We start from the raw sequence: 18028 nt of genomic DNA on the forward strand, positions 1-18028 counted from the left end.
CGGTGGCAGCCACATGAGCTGCCTCAGGGATCGTGTTCCTCTCAGTTGCATCAGAGGTATTTGTGACGAAGCAAAGTGCCACGCATACACACACATGCGTGCACTCACAGATCTAAATAAAGACCTGGCCTTCACTATCAGAGAGCTGCCTGAAGGTATGGGGTTGTTGGAAAACTACCAGTAATATCACCAGAACTTGGTGAAAGCACCATATGTGTCCCTCAATGCAACAAATTTCAAGCTGTCATTTTAAAAATTAATTCAACAATTTAATTTCTTTAACAACCATTTAATTTTACATCTTTTACATACAGATTGAACTTGCTGATAAAAAAAAGACCACTCCGCTAACCCTACTCCCCACCCCCAAACCCCCCTCCACCATATCCTATAGGTCCACTTCTGACTTCAGGACAAAGTCTGGTGCCCAGTTCCATAAAAAGGCACCAGGCTAATCAACAAAGAGAGTGTGTTGCAACAGGCTTACTCACTGCATGTGACATTTCCCCCTAAACCCAACCATATAGGATAGCACTCACAGCGGAAGCAGAGGTAAGCCCTATGTTTAGGTACATATTTACCTTAAGGTTACAACTATCTTTACAACAGGTGTGTTGTATGCCAGGAAAAATGGAGATGACTCATACCGTGTCCTATCACAGAGCGCTGGTTTCAGAAACAGTTCTAGTTTTTCCACTCCAGGTTTACTGTACAGTTCCTCCCTCTACATAACGTTTAGTAAGAATATTAAGAAGGTAACATTCTGTAACCGTGTTTACATTGACCTGGTGACTGAATGTAGCTGAAGGTGACAAATTTTTAGGGTGACTTTTTTTTTACTCCCATTCAATTATATAACAAACGATACACGCATGAATTGCATGGTTGCACGGTTTGTATGACCACACTACAATGTCATCGCAACAGGGCTGAAGGCTCTCGATAATGGTTGTCATGGAAAGTGTAACAGGTCTGCGTTATGAGATGCACACACACACACCTGCTCTGTCTCACTTCTCGGGAAAATAGGACATTCTGGTCCACAACAAGGACAAAATCATCTCAAAGGTCTAAGACCAGCAGTCTTGGCTTTCACCGGCGCCGCGCGCTTATGACTTTAACCTTATTTCCCACAATGCAAGCGATGCTTCCAGCACACACACACACACACACACACACATGTACACTTGGAAACATGCACACACGCTCAGTTTTTCATTACTACTTGGCAGCCCCAACATTATGACATTCTACATAACGTCCTCTGGTTGTTTAGGAAACAAACTTAGACAGAGGTAGCACTATCATTGAGCTTGTCACGGTTCATATAGTTACATCAATAGATTCTACGGTAACTGCAGTTCTCTCTCTACCAGCACCAGGAAATGAGTTATTGCTGTTACTCTCGCTCTGTCAGTGCTATTGACAGTAGACAATGCATTGACCTACATTTACATTGAAAAAGGTTTAGTCCAACCCAAAGGTGGGTTGGATATGGGCTTACTTACATTTATTGTCAACTAAACATATTTGACCAAAAAGTGAACTACCTGTTAACCACATTATCATAAAAAAAAACAGTTTAAACTACAGTGCTGCCATAACATTTAAATTTTCAGGTTACCTGGGAGAAAGACATGGCTGTTTCTATATTATTATCTATATGCTTTTTATTGTTTTTCTGCTGGGTGATCTTCTCTTCTGTAGTATGTTTTTGTTTGTTTTGTTTTAAATTAAGCTGTATTTACTCTAGTGCTTTATGTCCATGGAAATAATTACATACTGCACATTCACTGGGAAACACTACCCATGAACATGTTCACTGCCCCTTCGTGCTTCGTTTGAAGTTATTTATTGATGTAATTAATATTAACGTCTTTCAGACCCACCCGGAGATGAAACCATGACCCAGTGGATGTATGTGGGAATTTTCCTATTATCCACGTTTCATGTCTATTTTTGGACCGGGTGGTCAAGTGGACAGTCTGACTTTCTGAGGCCACACACACGCTGACAGACATAAGACCACAGGTGCTAATACAGGACCGCTGCCACCCCCGCAAACCCAGCACAGGCAAGGCCCGACGCCGATTGGTCGCGCCGAGCGTTCGGAGGGCAGGGATTGGCTGAAGAAAAAAGGACTTTTTTGTGCGTACATCCACGTGGTCTGGCAATGAATGACGTGCCAGGCAGAAGGCAATATAATGAAAGAGGCAAAGTTTGTTGAACAATGAGGTTATAAACAGACGGAAGTTCTGGTGGAAAAGGGAGAATAGGCGATATCACTTCAGACACTCCTTATTTTACTTAATCGTTTTATTTTATTTGTTGGTAACTTACTGTTACCATCGGGTTTGGTTTCCTTTTTCATTTGCGACTGCAAAGACCAAGACTAATTCAAAATGAAATACATTATAGGCATTGGCGGGTAAGTAGCTATGAATTACCAGCTGTATTTACTCATTGACTCGTTTACCGTTTGTGTTTTTACCAAGAATTTGTTGCTTCTCTTTTGCATTTAACGTTTGAAAACTAGCTAGATGTCAGCTATAGTAACAAGTTTGCTAACGGTTAATTCCTTCATTTATTTTCAGCCAAATCTGCGGCTGAAAACTAGTTACTGCTGTAGTTATTGTAGTTAATTGTCTTATTGTAGTCTAACTACGTTTATTTGTCTAGTTGATGAAACAATTTAATATTTTGTACACGCTGATAACGATGCTGGCTCAACATAGGGAACTTGTCCAGCGGAGTTTAAGGGAAGTCGTCCGCCGGCAGCCAGTCTGGCTGGATTGTATGGGGTTTTAGGCGGGAGATTTAAATAAGTTGGCGCGGTCTACAAGTACTATAGTACCAGGCTGATGCCTGAGTCCGTTGGCATTGCTGGCGGGCAAATGCTAACGTTAGCTAAATGCCGCCTGGGTAGCTAATAAACCGTGCTAACGTTGCTGTGCTGTGCATTCAATTCCCATTTAGAGTGACCAACGGTGGAAAAACCACTTTGACGAACAGACTCATACAGGCTTTGCCAAACTGTTGCGTGGTACACCAAGATGACTTTTTCAAGGTAAGCCTATGTCTGACTGTTTTTTTTTTTTTAAATCGTAGTACGTATCGTCCGTATAGAAGCCATAACGTTACACGCTAATGTTTTGCAACTGCATTGCTTTCTCGCTTATCCGCCTATGTTACGGTGCATGGTTACCGTGGGTCAGGGGTAGCCAGGACGGATATGGGGCGAATGTACTGTGCAACTCCTTGCCCATTGGCAGCTGTCTTTCTGTTTTAAGGTTACTGTATGAACTTAAGCTTTTATCAATACCAAAATGGCTCTTTGAAAATTGCAGTACTTACAATGATCTAAGGGACACGTTCAGATTAATTTCTGTACAAAACCATGTACCGTACCTGGGTAGCTAATGGTGATTAGCTTATACTGTGCTTGGCTCAATATTCGCAACTCACATGCATGGCATCAGATCGGTAGCTGAAGCAGCGCAAGTTAACATTGTCTGAATTCAGCTGGTGGCTGTGGGGTAGACAGTAGACGTGTTGTCGCCTTCTCACTAACAGAGGCTCCGGTTGCAAATGTTGCACGATATCGACACTGTTACTTCCTGTGCGAGAGATGCGGTTCTGCCTGGCACACGCAGAATACTGACCGGTTGAGGCCAGATCTCGTATGGTTCTCAAAATATATATGAAATGTGACATTTAAAAATGTTCACATATGACGTGTGATCTAGAGAACCACTTAAATGCTTTCCTTTTCCCCTTTAATAACTCTCCATGTGTCAATGACCACGATGACCCAAACTGTATTGGTAAAAGACATACCATAATCTAACGTTTATTTAATTTAATGGCGGTTGTGTTACAGAACCAGTCAGCACAAGCTGCCGTATTTCAGTCCCGATAGACGAAACGCTTAGCATTGCTGCTAGCGGCCACCCCGTATGCTTTCCCGCTGTAATGTGCTGGCATGCCTTTCTGTCGCTGGCTCTGTGTGTGTGTGCGCGCTTGGCTTGTGTTCAGGGTGTGATCGGCGCTACTGGTCACCCTGAGGTTGCAGCCGTGTTTTATTGGTCACTGTTATTTCAGCCACAAGATCAGATAGAGGTCGGGGAGGACGGCTTTAGGCAGTGGGATGGTAAGAGTGGATCTTGCCGTAGGAAAACAGTAATGTATTTTTTTTCCATTGATGCATTTTTTTTTTTGGACATAATTCTGAACTTTAAACATTTAAAAGTAGTCTTAAAGATGTACCCTTTTTTAATACCTCTGCGTCTGTTTCCTAATACTAACTAGCCTCAGAGCATTTCTCCACCCGTCCTGTGTCCCTGTATTGTAAAGCATGTCCTTTGTCCCACTTTCACACTCTGTAGTGATCACAGCTCTGGACATGGAGGCCATGGTGAACACAGTCAAAGCCTGGATGGAGAACCCGGTGAAGTTCGCCCTCTCTCACGGGGTCACGATGGCGCCCGTGTCAGAGGGCGTGGATCCAGAGACACAGGTCCACATACTCATCGTGGAGGGCTTCCTTCTTTACAACTACAAGTGGGTTTATATAATGGTTTCTGTCTGAAGCAGAGCAGTGTCATTGTATTTGCTCAGTCCCTGCCTCTTATCACTACTAAACCTTTATGCTAGCATTTCTTAGGTTGCCACTGCTAGCTACCATGCATTGGCCATGTTTTTTAGCAAGCAAATTGGCAAGGTACCATAAATCTAAATGTATACAGTCTTGTGAAACTAAATTGTTCAGCTGCTCAGCTAGCTCATAACAAAACAAAGTCAATTTGAACTCAAAGTTGGTAGCTGCAGTCTGGCTTTGTCAAAGAAGCTAGAGGAAGATATCTAGTTGAGAACCAAGCCTGGCTGGAGTTTTGCCACAATCGGTTGTCTCAAACTTGTGTGAGATTAGATGGAAATGTGGAAATGGGTCGGCTTATCGTTCAAATGGCAGTGTTTACTTGCGAGGGCTTCAGGCTGGCGTTGGACACCAGAAGCGGTCGTGCCAGCGTGGTGATTAGGTGGGAGGTGTCACCATCCACCACTCTGAGGTTATGATAACCTGGCTGCTTTAGGAAGCATCACATGCTGTCTACATTAGTTCTGCAAGCTGGCGGAAGATGCCATTCCTCTGGCTGTGTTGCCAAATGGCAGTTTTCCTAACAGTGTTTGTATGATGCATTTGCCAAATTGTATTGACCTTCACTTTCTGTCTCTGCTACAGGCCACTGGTTGACGTGTATGACAAGTGCTACTACATTTCCATCCCGTACGACGAGTGCAAGAGGAGACGAAGGTGAGAAGCAGTTTCAACGGTGACCAAAAGTCTCGGTTTTGTAAAGAACTGGAGGTCCGATGTGTTTCTCTTTCTTTTCAGCACGAGGAAGTACACAGTTCCTGACCCCCCTGGTCTGTTTGATGGCCATGTGTGGCCTATGTATTTGAAACACAGGGCTGAGATGGAGAGCAACTGCATGGCTATTGGTAAGTGATGTTTAGCACTACCTTTTATGAAGTGAGTCAAACCAACATGTGGAACCATACAAATTGTGAGCGTGACTAAATGCACTGCTTTCATGGCCTGCAGTGTAAAAATATTCACCATGCCAAACTTTTATTTTTATTCCAGGGTATCTGGATGGGTTGAAATCAAAAGACGAAATCTACAACCAGGTGTTTGAAGACATCCAGAATACACTGTTGAATCGTTTATAGGTAAAGTCCTGGTTTTGCTTATAATGTCATGCTGTGTTCTGTAGTTAAATTAAGTGTTGAAAATGTTGTATCTAATGTTCTTTCTTTGTTCTTTTTACAGTAGGAGCTGTCCACCCCTGAAGACATGTGTACAGAATTGTAAATAGCATTTTTAGTTGCATAGAACTGATACCTGTTAGCATTTTTACTATACATGCTGAATGTTTTTGTAAATGGGATTAAGAAACATAACTTATTGTCTTATTGCAGATTGTTTTGGTTTTTGTTTTTTTTATATATATATATAAATGTAACAACTCATTACATTTTCAAAAATATGATTATGTAGAAATGGATGTTCTGCATACTTAAAATATTTAGAAACTGGGGTTAACACTTGCAAACCTGTTGCCTCATTAAAAAAGAACACTTCCAAACTGATTTCTGTGTCCTGCCTGTATCCTTCAATAGCAGCTACAATACAATGAAATCCAACAGGACGGTGATGTGCAGTGCTGCCTGTGTTTATACATACCCCTAATTATATATAAACAAAAAACATCCACCAAAGTCCCCCCCCCCCCACCCCCTGCTAAAAATGCTCTGTACAGTGCCATTAAGATTAAAATCATATTGTTGAAAAAATTTTTTGCAATTAAATATGAAGGTCACACTCGTATACCCCTGGTAGCATTTCGTAAGGCCTCCGAGTTGCAGCCTGTCATTTTATATTACATATTATAATATATTACATATATTGCATTACATTACACCATTTAGCAGACGCTCTTAGCCAGAGCGACTTCCATTTTTACAAGGTTAAGATGTTTAATAAAGTAAATAGATTTTTGAAATTGATTGTTCAAGGAATTGCTTTAAACAGCTGTGTGGGATTATCTTGGAAAACGCTTCATGTTTTTGATAAAAGTTCCTTTCCATATGATGGCACTTAGTCCCTAGTCAGGGTCCACAGACAAAAGGCTTCATATGCAATCCAAGCCTTTTGTTTGTGTAAGTGTGGAAGAACATTCTGACTTTGCATGACCTCCGTTATGTTCTCTCATGATACCTGGTGTCACAGGATCGTTAATGACCAGGAGCTGGTCACATGACAAAATATTAGCATTCTCCATTTACTGCCCATAAAACCTTGGCACACATCCAAGTGCTTCCACTAGCCTTTCCAAATTCCTCATTAGGACCAGTGAACATAGCTTACCATATGTAGTAAAGTTATATACATATTCTATATGATCAGGATACTACAAAATTTTAATGGATGAAACCAACAACAGTCAATGTTGCTACTGGGAAAACCAAGAATAGCTGACTTTAAACATGACTAATCATTTTTAAACAATCACTTTCACCATAACAATGAAATAGTCCCATATGCTAGTTGGATCATTCCCTAATTCCTTATGATCAATAACAAACTGCAAACAGGTCTGAGCAAATTAGAGACCAGCACTGAACACACATTTAAATACATTTTCTCCCCATGTGTTTCCAAATTCCTTTAGTGTCTGAACTCCTTCATAACTGGACAGCTGTTTGAAAACTACAAATCCACCATATGAACTCATTACATTTTTGTATAACATAATATTGTATAATAATAGTAATACATTTTATATAATACATACCATTCACTGTTATTTTTTCAGGTTTTCTCATTTTTCTACCTTAGTTCCATCCAATAGGGAGGAATGCTGGACAGTGAAAGCTGTTTTTAAAACCTGCCACTGGGTTAGTGCTATTCTTATGGTAGGTCAGTTGACTGGATTCCTGTTTACAATATCTTGCAATAAACTTATCTCTTCCGCTCTGATAAAAGCTGAGCTGTCCTTGGCAATCAGGTGAAAATTAATAACAGGTCAAGTCTCCTAAGTATGTTCTGTTGGCATACTATTTTTCTCCATATAATAAATCTTTCTGATGTAATTGCATTAAGCCAATATGAGTTAGCTGATGGTGATAAAGAATGACTTTAAATGGGTTTAAATTAAATTGAAACTAAAGGAAATAATCTTTTGTGGAATTTCTCTGTGGAATATACTTTTTTTTCCTGTGGTAAACTGTCTGTTTCTGTAAACATGTTGATTCTAATTGTGTTCATCTTTCTACAAAATGGTGCATTTTCCTGTTATCTGAAAGAGTTATTCTAGAGCCGTTTTTAACCTGTTAGTTCTGAATTGGCAGCTATCTTTCATTCTTCTTCTGGTTAAGACATGTGGCAAAACTGCAACACTGACCTTTTTCTTCCTCCCTTATCTTATCAATCCTTTTTCCTCATTATCTTTTTTGCCTTTGATCACTGATCTGACCCTCCCTTTAGTATACTACACTGAACAGGTTGTAATGCAAGATTTAATCTCACTATTTCACAAGCCAAACCCATTCATAAAGAAACCAACAGAAGGAGAAGTGTGTATGGACAATAACCGTGTGTAGGCCTGTGTGTGTGCGGGTGTGTGTGTGCGGATGTGAGTGTGTATGTGTGCGCACCTGTGTGGGTATTTTGGGAACGGAATTAACAACAAGCTCAGTCGTGTCTTGTCCAGTCATTGCGTTTGCATCAGTGCAGAGGAACGGTCGCGTGTCCGGACAGCTCAACCTCACTGCGGTCACTGTGATGTCACAGCATGTCACATGGCCTACGGGAATGTGCTGCATGTAGATGACAGTGGAACCTCTATGTGACAGATCTCACTTCTGCTTTAACCTGCATAAAAAATGTTGCTGTCCTAAATGAACAGATCTTAACACCAGCATCTGTGTGTCACATGAATTTGTTCCACCAAGGAGGAAACAGCGGTGAGGTGCTACATTCCCAATGACATCACAACATCAAACCACACTATTCATACATGATGGAGTAATTGAGGTAAAGGGAGCCACAGCGGTGCCTCAGCCACGATTTAACTTCATAACCTTAGAGCCCAAAACCAATATGCTGTACAAAGCTTCCCTTTTCTATAAATGTAACAGCTCTCTCCCTGTATGTGCTTACATTACATTATTTAGAAGACGCTCTCACCCAGGTAGACTTACATAGCTTACAATATCCCATGTTATCCATTTGTACAGGTCAATATTTACTGATGCAATACTGGGTTAAGTACCCCCCCAGAAAATACAGCAGCAGTGCTCCAGTGGGGAATTGAACCAGCAACCTTTTGGTTACAAGCCCTGCTCCTGACCACTACGGTAAGTTGCCATGTGCTCTGCACACCTTTTAACAAAAGTTCTTAGATAAGGAATAACTGTAATGTAAGTGAACAGGTCATGAATGTCAAACTCGTCGGTCAAGTTTTTATGTAGGTAAAGCTTTGACCTACATGGCTCAAATTGTGCACATACTTCTCACTCAGACAGCACTATATTTACTGAAGCTGTTCAGGCTAAGGCACCAGAGAAGGGCCTCGTCTGAGATTCCACCACACACTCTCTTCCAGTGCGGCATTCAGAAGGGACATGAAGTGTACACTTGTCTGTATTCATTTCATTCATATGTATAGTACACAGACACTTTTTTTGCACAGGCAACAGGTCAAGGCTGTCCCACAGATAACTACAACAGTGTGGCGGTACAGACTTACACTCTGAGTCAGACCAACACCAATCTATCAGTGGTGCCTGGGTGATGGACAAGTTGTTGAACAACCAGTCAGACACCACTTAAAAATACAAAATAGGGGTAGGAGGAGCCTGGACAGCTAGATATGTAGATTCTACCAAAGATAAAAAGTGTGCACAGTCAAGATATTGAACCCTATGTACTTCTCATTGACAGTTAGGCCCCTGACACCAGTTGCTCCATTAGCAGAAGTACTCAGCATATGAACTCTTCACCCTCTGAAAAACTTATCAATTTATGGCCATTAAAGGAGAACAAAATTTGCTCTAACTCATACAGTAGTAAAGCAGAAGGATAAAGCTACACCTCTTCACCCAGGGTTTCATTCAGATGTGAATACTCGTCTTAAAACGCACCTTTTCTTCTGAATGACTTTTAATGTCATTTACTATCAACTCTAACAATGTTTATGTGCTGAATGCTGCTTGCTTGTACAGCATGGCCACCACCAAGTCACCAATGATTACCACTGCCATGAGGACCTGAAAGTGTGTATCAGTGCAAACACAGTTTTAGGCTTTTCACTCAGATGTGAATACTGCCATCACTCCAAAGGTATACCACTAAACAAAGCAGAAATTAAACTTCGCTCTCTCACCTAACCTATTCAACTCAATTCAATTTTTATTTGTATAGCGCTTTATACAACACAAGTTGTTACAAAGCAGCTTTACATTGTTCCCAGGCCTGAGACTTAATCTATAAGTTAGTAAGGACTAATTTGAAAAGTATGAGAGGTGAATGCTGGTGACACTGTATTTTCTGTAAAAAGTAGTGGACATTGACAACAATATCAAAAATGTGACTGAATATTCTAGTATTTTATTAGTATAATTACTCAGCAAATGAACGTGGTTAAGCCCAGGTCACTGATGTCTGTTAATGTTAATTTATCCCTGTGTTAAGAGGGTGGGGGATATAGTTTAGCAGCAAACCTATCTTGTTGTACACACACACACACACACACACTGGCTTATATCTGTGGCTCCCTTTCCTGACACATTCCTGAAAGGGTCTGCGTGCTTGTACACGTAAATTGGGTTGGGGGCTTATATTTAGCCTGAATGCTTGTAGTGTCAGGGGAATAAGTATACGCAAGCTGTTATAAAGATGGACACTCCTCAAAGTTTTTAACACGACCGCTAAATCTGCCCTGTATCTAGTGGGAACTTGGAAATTGCGGGAGGTTATGTCACATACCCTCCATTATATCACAGCTCAGCGGCAACCAAAATGCAACCACAAGAAAAAAACAAACAAACACACATCTACTTCCCTCCATAATTGGGTCTGAAATGATGGCAGGGAGGAGCAAGTCAGATACCTGTGTCTCTGTTTTCTGAACTGAACTCTCCTACTGAATTTCACTGAGTTGCATCACATTGTCTCCTTCTTGTGTTCTTTTAAAATATGATTTTAGAATAGAATGTATACCCATTTCTTTGGCGTCACAAAAAAAGATTCTCAAAACATTTGATTCTCTTTGTAGTCCTTAGCTGTTCAAACTTCAAACTTGTCTGTGCCTCTACAGAACCTTGTGTCTGTGATATATATATTTATGAACCAAAAAATGTGTGCTTTTTAAATCATACTTATCTACCATTTCTTCTTTTGATTTTAAAGCTGGAGGTGAATTTTGCTCTATTATCAGATGGGTTATCCCCCTGGCTAATCTCAAAAAGGCTAAAGAGTTCAGGTGCCATTCGTCAGCAACAGTGAAAAGATTCTGGCTCTCAAAGCTGAATCCGATACGTCTACGTCTGTGTGTCCCGGCGCTTCGGGAATTTGGCTGACTTTCACTGAAACCCCACCAGCTTACCAACAGCTTAATTAATGATGTCCTGGATAAACCTTCAGAGAGAAGTTCAGTAGGCCACCTCAGAGGGTCTCACACATCTGTGCAGGATATTCATGACCTACACTGAAGGGGTACATCCTATAAAACTGTCTAGCCAAATTAAATGTCACAAACTAAAGACACTAATGCCTAAAATAAAGGTGTCATCAACACAGTATTCATCCTTGAGCCTTAAGAGGAGAAAAATCCAAATCAAGGCTTTCAGAAGTGTGAAACTACTGACAATCAAAGCATGTTATGCTATTGTTACATGAAAAGTATTAATTTTACCAGCCTAATTTATTTATGAGCTCAAGCAGGAATAAAAAACTTTCATAAATGACTTACTTAGTGTGTGCGTTTTATGTCCCATTAAACTGTGCCTGGGGCTCCTTTTCAAATACAAACTTTTCCTTATTACTTCTGTGCAACTTCAAGACCCAATCAGATAAACAAGTTAAATGATTGTACTTACACACTTGATCCCTATATTGTCTTTTAGCATCGATCGATGGTGAAATGTTTTTTTCCGGGGTTTATCTCTGGACTGCTCAAGCCATTAAACTCGACTCCATTTGAATGGGAAATTTCACATGGAGCTTTCTTCATCAGCACGGATCCCTCACCCACCCCACCAACATAAGAATATATGACTATAGCGTGTTATGTATATCAAGGTTCACACTGTTCCAAGATTTATATACTGGAAAGTAACTGTATGTGAAGAATGGATGTTCCGGCTGTGTAGAGGCGCCAAGGGCTCCAAAGCGACAAAGGCCAGACAACTTTAAAATGTGTCATTTGGTTATGTAATTATGAAGTGTAAAACATCTGAACCGCACTGCTAGCTGAGTCCAGCTTTGCCAGGCTGGGGGAAATCCAAGTTGATGGGGGGTGGGATGCCGTGGGGAAATTGATGGGAGAACATATTTTTAATGGGGGATTAAATAGCCTCTGGTACATATTCTGGTACATTCCTTAGACTGTGTATGGATGCCTGCTAATGAGATCCAAAAACAGCCCAAAATCACAAGTTGTCATGCTGACTCACCCCATCCTTCCACCTGACCAAAACACAATCATTTATTTTAAACAGTGCCTCCATCAAATGAGAAATGACATCAATTAACTATTTTGTGGTTGATTAAACTGTTATGCAACAAACTAATTAAGTAAAAACCCAGCTAACACAGTCACGTTGCCCTTACGTTTCCGCAACGTAATTTAATGACCAAACATACGTTGCTACAGCGTGGAAAGTAAAAGGTGCCATTTCGTAACGGCAACGTAATTTTGGGACGTTGTCAGTCCGTAACCTCGACGTCCTATGGCAAGCCGTTTTAACATTTAATCAACGCACACTTATATCTGTAATTACATCTTAGATATCGATAATAGCGTTTTTCCTAGTCAAAACTGCATTCTGACTAGTCAGGATGGTCATTAAAGATATTCACAATAACATTCTTACTAGTACAAATTGTATTTCAAGATATCTACAACTTTGTACTAGTCAAAACTAAATTTAAGATATCTAAAAATCCTTATAAAGTACAAGTGGCCGTTTTAACATTTAATAGCTAGACTGGATATGTATTGCAAATATCCGTAATTTAATTCTTCTTAGTCAAAATGAACATTTCAGATATCCACAATGACATTCTTCCTATCCATAGTTGTCATTTCAGTTATCCACAACGTCATTCTGGATATCTGCAATAGAATACTTTCTAGGAAAAACTCCCATTTCAGGTAGCTATCTACAATGCAATTGTTACTAGTCATAACTGAAGTGCGCCATTGGATATCCACAATATTTATACAGATATCCACAATTGTATTTCTCCTAGTAAAATTGCAGTTGTACATATCCGTAATGACATTTTTACTAGTTAAAATGTATTTTTGGATATTCAAATGATTTTTCATTTTGGATATCTGAAATTAAAATTATGACAAATTTTACATTTACATTTATTCATTTGGCAAATTAAATAATGAATAGCCTACATAGGGGATTGCGAATAAAGTGCTGTCTGCATACTAATTTTATATCTAGATGTAGCCGTGACATTGACAATGCAGACATTGCTGCAACAAAAACGTTGCTGCAACGTTGTGTGTTAGATTATTGCCGATGTTGCAGCAACATTGTGTGTTAGCTTACTGACGACGTTGACGACTTGTGTTAACTAACACACAACGTTGCAGCAACGTCGCCAGTAAGTGTCTCGGACCGCGACGCTACCTTCTGGCAACGTTCTTGTGACGTAGTACATTGGTTAGTTGCAGGTGCTTAATGAAAGATTAAATGTACATTAAGACATTAAATGTCATAACCAAGGTAGTTATTTTTCGGGTGGAAAATTCGTGACATGGGGGGAGACCTGGGGGGATTTTTTCACTAAACACTATGGGATTATGAGACTACTCGTGACTACTATTGCATGCGGCCGGTTCAAGTTTTGTCACGCGTTTTACAGTTGAACCCTGATAACCCTGACGTTTACACGACTTAAATAAGAGCGTTTCCCGCTCCGAAAACAAAAAATGGAGGCCACTTCAATATTAACGTAGCGACTATTTACCTTAAACTTGACCCAGAGTAGTAATTTAGATAATTTACCGCGGAGACTGTAAATGTTTGAATGCATTTGTACTTCACACAAAATCAGTTTCCTGCTTTCACTGTAACTAGTGAGGTTTTCGAGTGTAACGTCATTAAACTTGCTTGCTCAAATGTACCATTTGTTCTTTTTCAGTTTGACAGACTTAATTTCACATCCATGTCAAGACCAAATACGGAAAGCATTCACTTGCAAAATGAATAACATGTTTTATTTAACAAGCGCCTCTTTTCAACCTAACCACCACACGCTTTGTCTTTAATTTCGAGCGTGTCCCTTTCTTTGGAAACTCATTTCTAGAGACGTCGAAACCCACGAGGTCACTTAGAATTATTACGCAAACTTTACGACAACCCCATTACAATTAAAGCGAACAGAGGCATGGGTCATGTAGGCTATCTGTTTCAATGCGACGTCTTTTCATACACTTCAAAGTTTCGCAACGCAGAGTTTCTGTAAGCGTAACTACGTTGAAGGTCTGCCTTTAAACTGCGGGTCAGAATGGGCTGCAAACACACACTAAGGTTAATACAGTATTACTAACTGGCTGTGAATAGTGAAAATTATATCAGCGGAGAGTTAAAAATGAGACGGGAAAGATACACTCCTGGGGGACTGTGCCTTCGTCGGGGTAAATCCATGGTTTCTCGCCAAGGAGACACCTGCACCTAAATCTATTCCCCAGAAAACGTGAAAACTAAATCCAACAAGCTGACGCTAGCTTGTGAAATTGTAATCCATTTTCGACATCACATGTGATTCACATTTATATGGTCTCTGTAATATTTCCCCAGTGGACGGCAGTAGAGAGGTTAAGCCATGACACTTCGAATGGGATTTCTTATCGTTTCACTCTCGGGTCTGAAGTGAAGTGACCGGTTGTCCTTTACGCAGTCTTCGGGCGTAAAGGTAAGGGGGACATGTAGGCTACATTACTCCGTATTGGGACATGTGGCGGAACATAATGAATCGTGATCTTCTTTTAATCACACAAAAGGGCAGCGAAAAGCAGGACACCAAGAGCTGAGGAATGAAATGTTTTAAGCAACACTTTAAGCAACAAATCACTTTTAAACCATATCAACCAACAAACAGGAATTTGAACTTGTGTTTCAATTTTATAATGCACCAGTGTTTCATGAAACAACAAAGAGCATCAAGACAATTGAATCATTTTATTTTATACCAGACTATGTCGAGAAAACAGATATTTTTCACTATATGTGTTAATACAGCAGTGTTCTGTTTACTTTTTTAAACTTTTCTAGTCAGTCACAACAGTACTTTTAATGTAGGACATTTACTTACTGTATTCTATACTTTGAATTTATCATTCCGTTCGACGTCTAAGGTCTTGAGCCGCTCTCTAAAGGAGAAACCGGCTGTACTTAAACGACTTGACTACGGGGCGGTACTATTCCACTGGGACAGTCACGAGTTTCCCCAGTTAATAATAGGCAAGCAACAACCTGTCCCTATTTGGATTGAAATCATACTCCGCAATTCACAGAACGCCAGCAAACAAAAGTGCTATCTTTTCAAACAGGCAACGGATACGCGCAGCACTGATCGCGCCGATTTTAACCGTCCAAGCGATCCATTTAAAAAAATGATTACAGATTGCTGGTTACACACGTGGAACCGGCAATACGAAATCAGATGCTATTTTAGTCTTAATTTAAAAGTACTGAAGAGTAACCCTGCCCTGCACAACTTTGTTTCACTGTTTTCTGTGGCTCATAAATATGTTTCTCTTAAATATTGTATGTGTTGTAGGCTAAATGTAGAGTGAGTGACTGTTGTTTATTGATACTTTCGTAACATTGTCGAGACTTCTTTGGCAGACATATTTAGCGTGAATTTTTGAAAAAAAAAAAACAAAAAAAAACCTTAACCCCAGGTCAGTAGATCAAAGCGCTCAGATGGATGCGCATGGTCTAAAATATTCAAAGCAATCTTCAATATTTTATTTTCACATAATTATTAGACGTTTACATTCAATGATAGCGTTACAGCTTAATATAATTATTGCACTGAGGAACGATAGATTCATTTTAGGTGATTTATATGTAAGTGCACAGTGCCATCCAGTGGCCAAAGCCTTTGCATGACAAATCAATGTAGCTTTCTAACAAGAGTACTCTCATATAACCTCTTTCATCACGCTATGGCCGACTCACTGACACCAGACTTAATAACTCACATATGTGGTTCATCTATTTTCGCACACATCTGCAGCATATAATTTCAAACGCCATTTATCAGGAGTCAGGGGACAATTTTTCCATTTTTCCCCTGGAGTCTCACTTGGGTTACTTAATTCCCTCTGGACATAGTGCACTGTAATTCACCCTTACAGTTTCTACATGTTATCCATTAATACGGCTGGATATGTACTGAGACAATACAGGTTAAGTACCAAGGACTGAGAAAGGCAACCACCCCACTACGATCCACAAAACTATCTCTTTGTTAAATGATCATACAAGCGTTGTTGTAATTGTAGTGTATTGCTTGTCACCTGACCAAGTGCATCAAGAACCCATGGTCCTACCCTGAAATTGCTTGCTTTCACACAATATCACAGCTATGTTAAAAGAAAGGCAGATATTCAGACAGACTGGGTTTGGCTGGGTGCAGAAATGTCCTGTTTATTCTGAGGCGAGTAAAACTGCCAAATGAAATGAGAGAGAGAATAAAGAGGGGCTGAGAAGACTAAGAGAGGAGGGGATGACATGGTGTGAGAGACTGAATAAAAGCAGGAGTAGGAGTGGGAAGATTGGGGTGGGTACAGAAGGGTAGTGGGTAAAAAGATAAAAACCAATTCAACTAGCTAGAAATTGCATGACATATCTGGATGCAGCTGATTCAAGAGGAGAGAATGCATTACAGTATACTCCATCCACCAATCTAGAGCAATTTGCATAGCTTACATTTTTTACTTGGTGTCCACACATACAGCTGGATATTTATTGAGACAATCTGAGTGCAGTATAGTAATAGGTCTCCTGGGAATGAAACTGCTAACTTTTGCGTTACCCTTCTTCTCACACTTTTTCCCGGTGACAACGTTACTGTAAAGGATGCCGTACCAAATTTTCAAAAGTTCATTCATAACTGGTCAGCCTGTCAATTTAACTTATAAACTTTAAATAGGACAAACTGGGACAATTGCCATTGTGCATAATATTCGTACACAGTCACCTGAACCTGTGTGGGCTGACAGATCAGATAGCCTGCTTTGTGTACAAAATGTGTAAACGTAGTGGTGGCAGGATAGCATGGTGATGTGGAGCAGGGCTGGTAACTGATCTGGTTCGATTCCCTGCTGGGGCACTGCTGCTGACGGAAGGAAGTATGTATTGAACTGGTATTACCGGTAAATGCAAATGGGATGTTAGAATATCAATAGTGCCTCCATGCTTACAAGTCAAATTAACAAAATGTCTGTCATGTTACAAAAGCATAATCAATCCATACAGAATAGTAAAGGCAAGTGGGTGGAATCTGAAAGGTCGGTTTTTATAACAATTAAATACAACCAAATATCCAAATAATAATCTTCCTGTACCACCCAGCGTTATATAATTAAGATTTATTTCCATGCCTTAACATGGATTTCCGATTTACAAGCGTAGAATTAAAATGTGGATATCTTGTATACAAAGCAACATCTGCAATCGTCCTGAGGGCAATACTTTTACATTTATTACAAAGATCTAACTACTAACTTCCATCTGGGTGTTTCAAACAAGGTTCATTTAATTTCATTTATTAAGAAAGAAAGAAAAAATAAATCGAACAGGGTCGCAGTTGACTAATACTCGACCTCGAAGTCAAACACACGCATTACCTTTACATGTGACAAAAACGCTAAAATATGTGTGGAGAGTTAATTGTGTGGAAACTCCACGTCTCCACGAAGGCCACCTATGAGCAAAGTTTATTTTGGCCGGCTAAGCCAACAAATGTATATATCTACATGGTGTTGAAGGAGTTAAGTCTAATATTTTCTTATATAGGCCAGGTCATCACATTCCTTCAATCCTTTTCACACTTCGAGCGCAATTTGAAGGTCTGCAGTGGAACGAGGGAGTTCAGCGCGCGCGCTTCGTCTCCAGCTCGCAACAACAGGTCATTTTTTGCGAGCAGAGTACAAATTGAGCGGGCGAATATTATGAAGAATTTTGTGAACTGATGCTTATTTTATCTGAC

General features: G+C 40.1%; 1 protein-coding gene across 3 annotated transcripts; it reads left to right on the forward strand.

Annotated features, from left to right (window-relative positions):
• The first annotated feature begins 2181 nt into the window (after window positions 1–2181).
• LOC118795556 (nicotinamide riboside kinase 2-like) lies at window positions 2182–5909 on the forward strand. Of its 3 annotated transcripts, XM_036554125.1 has the most exons (8): window positions 2182–2428; window positions 2977–3067; window positions 4102–4150; window positions 4386–4560; window positions 5240–5311; window positions 5393–5499; window positions 5645–5730; window positions 5831–5909. In XM_036554125.1, the coding sequence occupies exons 1-7, from the start codon at window positions 2403–2405 to the stop codon at window positions 5728–5730; spliced, it is 606 nt and encodes a 201-aa protein (XP_036410018.1). In that variant the 5' UTR covers window positions 2182–2402; the 3' UTR covers window positions 5831–5909. The 3 variants fall into 3 exon arrangements, with proteins under 3 accessions (XP_036410018.1, XP_036410017.1, XP_036410019.1); XM_036554124.1 differs by lacking the exon at window positions 2182–2428 and having other exon boundaries at window positions 2989–4150; XM_036554126.1 differs by lacking the exons at window positions 2182–2428; window positions 4102–4150 and having other exon boundaries at window positions 2990–3067.
• The last annotated feature ends 12119 nt before the right edge of the window (window positions 5910–18028 follow it).

Source organism: Megalops cyprinoides, chromosome 20 (genome assembly GCF_013368585.1).
Source record: "Megalops cyprinoides isolate fMegCyp1 chromosome 20, fMegCyp1.pri, whole genome shotgun sequence".
NCBI lineage: Eukaryota > Metazoa > Chordata > Actinopteri > Elopiformes > Megalopidae > Megalops > Megalops cyprinoides.

Bases quoted from the DNA above. Each gene is read 5' to 3' on its own strand.
- LOC118795556 (XM_036554124.1), top strand. From the start codon at position 3,973: ATGTGCTGGCATGCCTTTCTGTCGCTGGCTCTGTGTGTGTGTGCGCGC. The intron at 5,312-5,392 runs GTGAGAAGCAGT...CTTTCTTTTCAG, and splicing joins GAGTGCAAGAGGAGACGAAG to CACGAGGAAGTACACAGTTC. The intron at 5,500-5,644 runs GTAAGTGATGTT...TTTTTATTCCAG, and splicing joins GAGCAACTGCATGGCTATTG to GGTATCTGGATGGGTTGAAA.